A 7708-nucleotide genomic window follows, 5' to 3' on the forward strand; every position below is an offset into this window, starting at 1 on the left:
GGGGCCAGCGCCTGCCGGACCCCCCGAGCTGTGCCCGTCCCGGGGTCACAGCTGCTGCGGATCCCCGGCACTGCAATCCCTCCCCAGAGACGGAGCCCGGGATGTTCCCGTAGCCGCTCTGCTCCCTGCCCCAGCTCAGCGCGGCTTCCCGAGCTTTTCCTGGTGCTTTTTCGTCACCGGACCTGCCCATCCAGCGGCTTTTCCAACGCAGAAGCTTCTCTGAGACCGTCGCGCTCAGCACGGGGCTAAAGTACCAGATTCACCCCCTTGGGTGAAACCCCAAAGGGCTGTGACGGGGTGCAGAGCTGGGGTGCCCCCAGCGCACCCAACGCTGCAGGGAGAGGGGGAAGCTCCGTGCTGGGGGGGTCGTTTGGGCTGCCCTGGCTCAAGACCCCCTCTCTGCTCTGCCAGGGCACTGTCGGGACATCTCTGCTCCCTACCCAGCCGTAGCCATGGGGAAGGATGCGTTTTTCCCTTCTGCTTGGTGTGTGCCAGGTGTGTGCCAGGTGTGTGCACTGTGCCCCCCAGCCTGGCTGGGCACAGACCCTCTCTGAGCTAAAAACCTGCCTCTCCCTCTGCCTTCAGGAGCAGTTAACGCGGTGCTGAGTCGTTAGCGAGGTGTGAGAGCTGCAGCTCATTAAGAGGCAGGAAAGTGGGTCTTGCCTAAGTTAGCACATTGAGCTGGCAGGATGAATTTGTCACTGGGTAAGAGGGCACCTGAGCTCCCCGGGGAGCCGGGAGAGGAGCTGGGGGCCCATTTGTAACGCCTGCCGACACCTCTGCAGTGTGCAGGAACACCTACCTTGCAGATACTGCCCTTGAAAGAGCTTTTCCTGCAAGGAATTAATAACGACGGCAGCTGAAACCTCCTGCTGAGTGAGGGGGATGAGGCTTCTCAGCGTAGGTATCACAGAATCACAGAATGGGTTGGGTTGGTACTTGCTGGGCTCTGAAGAGAGATGCTCTTGCCCATCTCAGGGCTGAGCTGTGGGTGCCTGGGTGTTCTCCACCAGATCTTCCCCCAGATCCACCTGCTTTGCCCCAGCAATGGCTGCATTGCACCAAGAGGCTCCCAGTGCTGAGCCCCCCAGCCCTGCCCAGCTCCCACCACCCCAGGACGTGGGGCTTGGCCCTGCCTGGGCAAGATGTGCTGCAGGGCTGGTGGGACAGGGAGAGGACAGACCTATTGGGGAGTTGATAGCAGGACCAAAACCTCTGAAGTGTTTAGTGGGATGAGGAGGGTTTGTGTTCACTGACTCTCTCAGTTCTAGGGCTGATATACACTGCAGGGCACTCAGCCCTGCCAGGGAAGATGCCACAGTGGGTGCAAGATGCAAAGGTCTGTTCTGGGAAACCTTTCTTGTAAATGTTGCTGCTTGCTGGCTCCTTCAAAGTTGGTCTGGATGGTTTTGTTTGTTGTTTTTTTTCCTCTCCCACAGCAGATGGGAGCTGTGAATCTGTTGCAGTGCTGGGTACTGAGGTTCTCAGCCATGATTTATGTGCCTCAATAGCTTAAGATTCTCTTTTTTAAAAGAGGAAAGTGTTACCCCCACTTTGGGGGGAAATGAGGCATGGGGGAGGGGAAACCCATGGCCCAAGGTCACCCAAGGTTGGGGCAGCACTGGTCACAGGACCCGTCCTCTGAGTCACGCCTGTGCCTCCCCCTGAGCAGCCTGGCTCTGAGACAGGGCTGAAAACTGCTAAAATGGAAATACCCGCGGAGAAGTGAAGCGCTTCCCTCCCCGAGCAGCTCAGGGTCTGGAAGCACAGAGCCGGGCTGAGCTGGTACCATTTATTGGACAAGTTCAGCCTCTTTCTGTTGGCAAAATTGATCCCCACCAGCTTCCCATCCCCAGCGCCGCTCCAGCCTGGGCTGGTGCTGCCCCTCCCTCAGCCTTGCTCTTGCTCTGCATTTGGTGCCCTTTGCTCACCATGGTCATTGGGGTGGCAGCTCCCAGCAGAGCCCCAGGGCTCTCCCTTTGCCCACTCAGCCAGGACAGCAGCTCTCCTGGGCTCAGGGCTGGCTTGGGGCCGTGGGGACTCCTGGCTGGCTTGGGGCAGTGGATGTTGGGGGTGTGATGGGCAAGTCCCCCCCTGCACTGGCTGGCTCCTGGCTGAGGACGAGGATACTGACAGCCACTTTCTCCCAGAGTTTCTCTGTGCTTGAATCCTGCAATGGGAGAGGGCTGTGGTGGGCAGGATGGGTCTGTGGCCCCTCTGCACCCTGGGCCTGCTGCAGGACGGGTGGGTCTGCCACACTTCCCCCTCTCACCACATCCCTCCATCCCCACGTGGGATACCAGGAACTGCTGCCGTGTTCAGTACCCACAGCAGCTCCAGCCCAGGCCTTTGCTACCTACCTGAGGCTGTTGGATGGGCTGCAGCCCTGGAATGTTTGCAGGGAAATCACTTTGCTCCCTGCCCAGTTCTGGCTCCCCACTGCCTGCTTAGTTTTAACTTGTCCCTGGCATCTCCCACAGGGGCTGGTGGGGTGGCTTCCTAGCCCGACCACTGCCCAGAATCCGGGGGGCTGGTGAGGCTGTGTCCTTCAAGCAGGGGCTCAGCTCCCGGGGTCCTGCTCACCTTGTCTGGGCTTGAAAGGGGAGCTGTGTTTGGGGGGGGTGCCAGGGGGAGGAGAAGCCTGCACAGCACTTTCCCCAGCCCGATGTGGTGTCGCTGGGGCGTAAAATTAAGCGACTTCGGCACAAATTGAAACCTTGCATTGATTTCTCTTCTTTTTCAGTCTTGTTTTGTTTTGTGTGGGGTTTTTTTTTCCCCTTTTTCTCCTCTTGTCACTCCTGTCGGACCCCCCCCCCCAGCCCAGACTGGGAGGTGCTGGGTTGGGTGCCTGGCTGGCCCCAATGGTGAGGATGGGAAAGCCCAAGTGCCAGGGGTGCCCCCAGCCCTGGTGCCCAGGTGATGATGCTCTGTCACTATGGAGTGGCTTTGGTTGGTTGTCCCTCCACTCAGCCACCCCTGGGCAAGGGTTGGAGTGGGGCTGAGCAGGCACCTGGACCTGTCCCCTCTGCCTGCAGCATCTCAGCCTGCCTCGACCTCTCAGGGCCACTCGTGTTCCTGTGTCCCCCTTTGGAGTCCCCAGTTGCTGGACGGCGGGGACACCCCCCATCCCTCTCCTGGGGAGCAAGGCACAGGAGGTGTATCTGAAAACGCACTGGTTTTCTTTCCTCCCCCTTAAGCCAGTTCTTTGCCAGATGATTCAAGAGCAAAACTATCTCAGCTGCTCCGTGTGAGTGTCTTGGCAGCGTCCGCGGGCGCCTTGTGACCGTGGGGACTGCGGGGCCGGTGGGTGACACAGGCTGCAGGCGTGTGCAGTGCCAGGGGGAAGCCTGATGCTGTTGGCAGGCCTTGGCTCCTGCTCACTGAAGCACCAAGGTGTTGGTTGGGGCCACCAGCTCCCGTGGGTCATCGTTTGGAGCTGCTGCCAGGTCGCTGCTGGGTCACAGGTGCCACAGGGCTGCAGGCAGGCTCCTCACCCCAGCCCTGCTCACTGCCTGTGTCAGGATGCTGGGAACACCCCCTCCTGGGTGGTTTCCCTGGGTCTGGGGGCTCTTGGAGCACCACCTTTCCTCTCCCAGTGCTGATCACCAGTTTGGGGCCGGGCTCTGAGTGTGGTGGGGTTTGTGGGGCTGTGGTTGGGAGCCCAGCGTGGTGGGGCTGGTGGGCGCCCGGCTGGGTGATGGTGCTTTTCTGCTTCTCTCTGCAGCTTGGGCAGGACCCTGCCATGGTTACGGGCACAAACAGGCCCAGCTACACCCCTGGTTATTTATATCCCCCGGAGCAGACAGGCTGCCTGCTCCACCTCTGCTGAAGGGCTGCTGGGACAGGGATTTATAAGACTCGCTGTTTATACAGCAGCAAACGGTGCTCAGGGAGGTGAACCCCGTGGGCTGGAGAGTGACCCACCATCCCTGTCCCCAGCCCCACTGGAGCTGGGCTTGGGCAGTTTTGGTCCAAACAGCACCATGGGGACCTGGCAGTGCCATGACAGGGGAGGGAGCTGTGCCTCGGGTAGGGGCTGTTTGCTGGCTCATCCCCTGGCTGAGCTGCTCATCCTGCAGCTCCTGGTGTTTTCCTGCCACTTAGTTATTGCTGGGCTGGCACTGGGAACCTCCCTGATCCTGCTTGTGCCTCTGGCCTGGGGCTTCCTCACAGGGGGGTGGTCTGGGCCAGCCTCACCAAGGCATGGGGGTGCTCAGCATCACCCCCTCTTTCCAGCCTGGGCACTGGCTGGGGCTGGGGGATGCAGCCTGGCTGGGTTCTTCCACTGCATGGGCTCTGAGCATCACGGGCACAGCTTTGCCCAGGCCATACCAGGGTGTAGCCCGTTTTCCCAGGGGTGTTTGGACAGACACGGGGTGCCAGGCTGGTGCCCCATTGCCCAGCTCTGTTCCTGGGACCAACCTGGCTCAGGTTCCCCTGAGCTCAGCAGCTTTCCCAGCTCACCTGTTCCTCCACTGGCAGCAGGAGCACATGGTAAAGTCTGCTCTAATGAAGATTAATGTGAGGGGATTCGCCTCCTCCAGCCCTGCCCCCTGCTGGGTTTTAATTATTCTTTTGGGGAGGCTTTGCTCCTGCAGGGGTGAGAGCAGCCGGAGGGATCCCATCCCTGTGCCCAGGCTGCCAGTGGTGTGTCCCCACGTGCCAGCAGGGAGGTGTGAGGGCAGCAGTGGGAGCCTCTCGGGGAGGGGGCTGGTGGGGGCTACAACAGGGAGTTTACTGGGGAGACCTGATGGACCAGCTCAGCAGCAACAGCATCTGCTCCCTCCATCCCCAAGGACTCTGGCACAGAGGAGCTGGGAGGCAGAGAGGCTCCTGCCCTGCCATCTCTTCCCCATTCCCACTTTTCCTGGCAGTGCTCCTTTTTTTTTAAAATCATTTTATTATTCTTATTTTTGTGTGGTGGGGAAGATGAGAAGAGCAGGGATCTGGGGAGGCGGGGGAGCCTGGCACTGCTGGCACCACGTGGAGTCTGATGGAGAGGTTGGCTGAGCCCTTGGTGTGGGGAAGCTGCTGAGAACAGCTCTTCTGCCTGAAGAGCTGTGTGCCCCTGGGGGAGCCAGGGGGGTCCTGGCTCCCAGAGCTGCCTCCAGACATCTGACCCTCTCCCTAAGCCGCTTTGGCGCTGCCGCCAGCCGGGCCGGGGCGTTTGCCCAGGCTTTGCAAGTTAATTCCTAGCAGGTGATGTGTTCCCAGAAAGTTTCATTCCCAGCCGGCCCTGAGGGGCCTCGCATGCCTGTATCTTTCACCAAAATCCTCTGGGATGCTGGGGCAGGGGGACAGGCAGGAGGCATCACCCCCCTTTCCATCACCACCCCTGTGACGTGGCTGCACCGACTGGTCCAGTCACTCGTGGCTGAGGGGACAGGTGACAATGGGGCTCCAGCTCAGTGCAGAGACACCATGACTTTGCTGCTGGAGGCAGGGCCACCCCTAGCATGTCCCCGTGGGAGCAAGGTAAGCCCAGGCACTGGAGACCTCCCCCCTCCCCATCTAGAAGCACAAATCTTCCCAGGCTAGGAGGTTTCTGCCTTCTCCTCTGCTTTGTGCTCGGCTGCCCGTGTAATTGCCTGCAAAATCCTGATTGTATAATCTTGATTGCTGATGATGTGCAGAGCAGAAAGGCTCTGCCCTGGGTGGCTCAGCCAGCTCTTGTTTAGCTCCTTGGACCAAGTGCCGGAGCTGGGAGACCAGTGACCTCCCTGGTGCTCCCATGGCACCACTGGCATCCCTGGCAGTGTGGGCAGGACGGGGGCTGGGCTGTGCCATCACTGGAGAACTGCTGTGCTAGAGGAAAGGGGCTCGATTAATAATTCAGAGGGAGAAGGAACTGGCTCCAGCCTTCTGTCTCGCAGCTGGGAACAGGAACATTGTCCCCTTGGAGAGGTGCATCGTCCTCCATGGTGAAGGCAGGGTGGTGTTGGGGCTGGGACACCCCCAGTCCCTTCATTCCTCTGGCTGGCACCTGGTGGGTCCCTCCAGCTCTGCCTTCTCCACCCTCTGGATCCAGCCCTGCCCCTGTTCCCTGGGGTTTCTCTTCCCTCGGTCCCATTTCCAGTTTTCCCTCATGTTGGCTTTGGGGAAGGGGACCTGCTGTCCCCTTTAGGTGGGTTTGGAGCAGGGTGATGGTGCCCCTACTGCCACGGGGCACTTGGCAGTCCCCTTATGAAGCTCCATCTCGGCAGCAAGAGGAGATGGAAAACTGCTCCCAAAGGGATGTCAGGCAGCATCTGCCTGAGCCCCCCAGGCTCCCTGGAGTGGTCCCAGGGGTATTGCTCACTGCAGGGAGATGGTGCTAGGTATGTGAGATGGGTGCCCACCAACTTGGGGACAGGGTTCCTGGGCCTGTTGATGCCCCCTCCTGGCACAGTGGTGCCCATGGGGGTGTCCAGGGCCCCCCGTGCCATCCCAGAGCTGGCTGTGGCAGAGCAGTGGCCCTTGTCACACCATCACGTGGGCTGGTGGCACAAGCCCTCCACTTTCCAATTTTAGAATCGCTGGATCAGGGGAAAAAATGTATTTTTGGAGTTTCATTTGCTTCAGCTTCAGAGTCTATTTCTTTTTCCCCCCCCCCTCCTAATTTTAAATGGGCTAAAGCCCCTTAACCCAATGCTGGGGCAGCTCTTGTTAACTCTTCCCCTGGTTGGCTGTTCCCAGTTGGCTCCCATGGCCCTGGCAGGTCCCCATGGTGGCAGTGATGTTGGGGACAATCAAGAGAAGCTCTTGTCCCCTTTCTGCAGCAGCAGCACCCTGCCATGGTGCAGGACCCCCCAGCTCCCTCCCTGCCTCTAATTAGAGGTTGCTTTGCCCAGGCAGAGGCTGCAGAGTGTGGCACTGAGCCCCATGGTCCTTCTCAGCGCCCCTGGGGCATGTGCTGTGCCACCAACATAGGATGGCACGTGTGCCCTGCAGGGCTGGTCCCCATTAAGGGGGGACCAGTGGGAACAATGTTCCTTCTGGGCATGGGGCTGGGGGACATAATGTGACCCTGGGCCCTTCTCGAGGCAGAGAGCCTGTCCCAACACCAGTATCCATGTGCTCTCCTTCCAGATTCCTCCTTGTCTTCAGCTGCCTGGTATTGTCAGTCTTCTCCACCATCCACGAGCACCAGAAACTGGCCAACCAGTGCCTCTTCATCCTGGTAAGTGGCTGAGCTGGCGCTTGGGACTCCCCCTCCCTACACTTCACCCTTGGATCATGGACAAAACCCCCCTGACCCCTTTCCCAGCCTGGATATCCCCACGGACAGTATGGGCAGCAGCTCTGGGGGAAGCTGCAGGGTCCTCATGGCTGGGGGTGCCCCCGCAGCTCGGGGTGCCCCCTCCCCACGGTGCTGAGAGGCACAAACCGCTGGAAAAGCCAGGGCAGGAGGGGCTAAAAAAAGGCAACTTTCCCCCAAACTGTCAGAAACGGCTGACGCTGGAGTTCTGGGGAGTGAGGGAGACTAAATCGGGAAGGTCCTTGTGACTTTCCCGCGAGGAAGCAGAACGGGGGCTTGTTTGTGCGGGAGGGAGGAGGACAATGCTGACGGCAGAGGAACAGGACCCAGCTCGGTGTGAGCAGAGGCAGCAGAGCCGGGATGCTCGGACAGGCTCCACAGCTCCCGTCTCACCGCCCTGATTCCCCTGGGATGGCTCCAGCCAGGGCTGGGTCAGGGAAGGGGACACACACACACCCACCCACCCCCACC

General features: G+C 60.1%; 1 protein-coding gene across 1 annotated transcript in view; it reads left to right on the forward strand.

Annotated features, from left to right (window-relative positions):
- The first annotated feature begins 6980 nt into the window (after nt 1-6980).
- Nucleotides 6981-7708, forward strand: part of KCNQ4 (potassium voltage-gated channel, KQT-like subfamily, member 4) — an 8346-nt gene continuing 7618 nt past the window's right edge. Inside the window, exons 1-2 of the mRNA XM_010000598.1 lie at nt 6981-7000; nt 7069-7159. Of these exons, the coding sequence (XP_009998900.1) occupies nt 6981-7000; nt 7069-7159 (111 nt within the window). The remainder of the gene's footprint in view (nt 7001-7068; nt 7160-7708) is intronic.

Source organism: Chaetura pelagica, unplaced genomic scaffold (genome assembly GCF_000747805.2).
Source record: "Chaetura pelagica isolate M959 unplaced genomic scaffold, ChaPel_1.0 scaffold676, whole genome shotgun sequence".
In the NCBI taxonomy this organism is placed as follows: Eukaryota; Metazoa; Chordata; class Aves; order Apodiformes; family Apodidae; genus Chaetura; species Chaetura pelagica.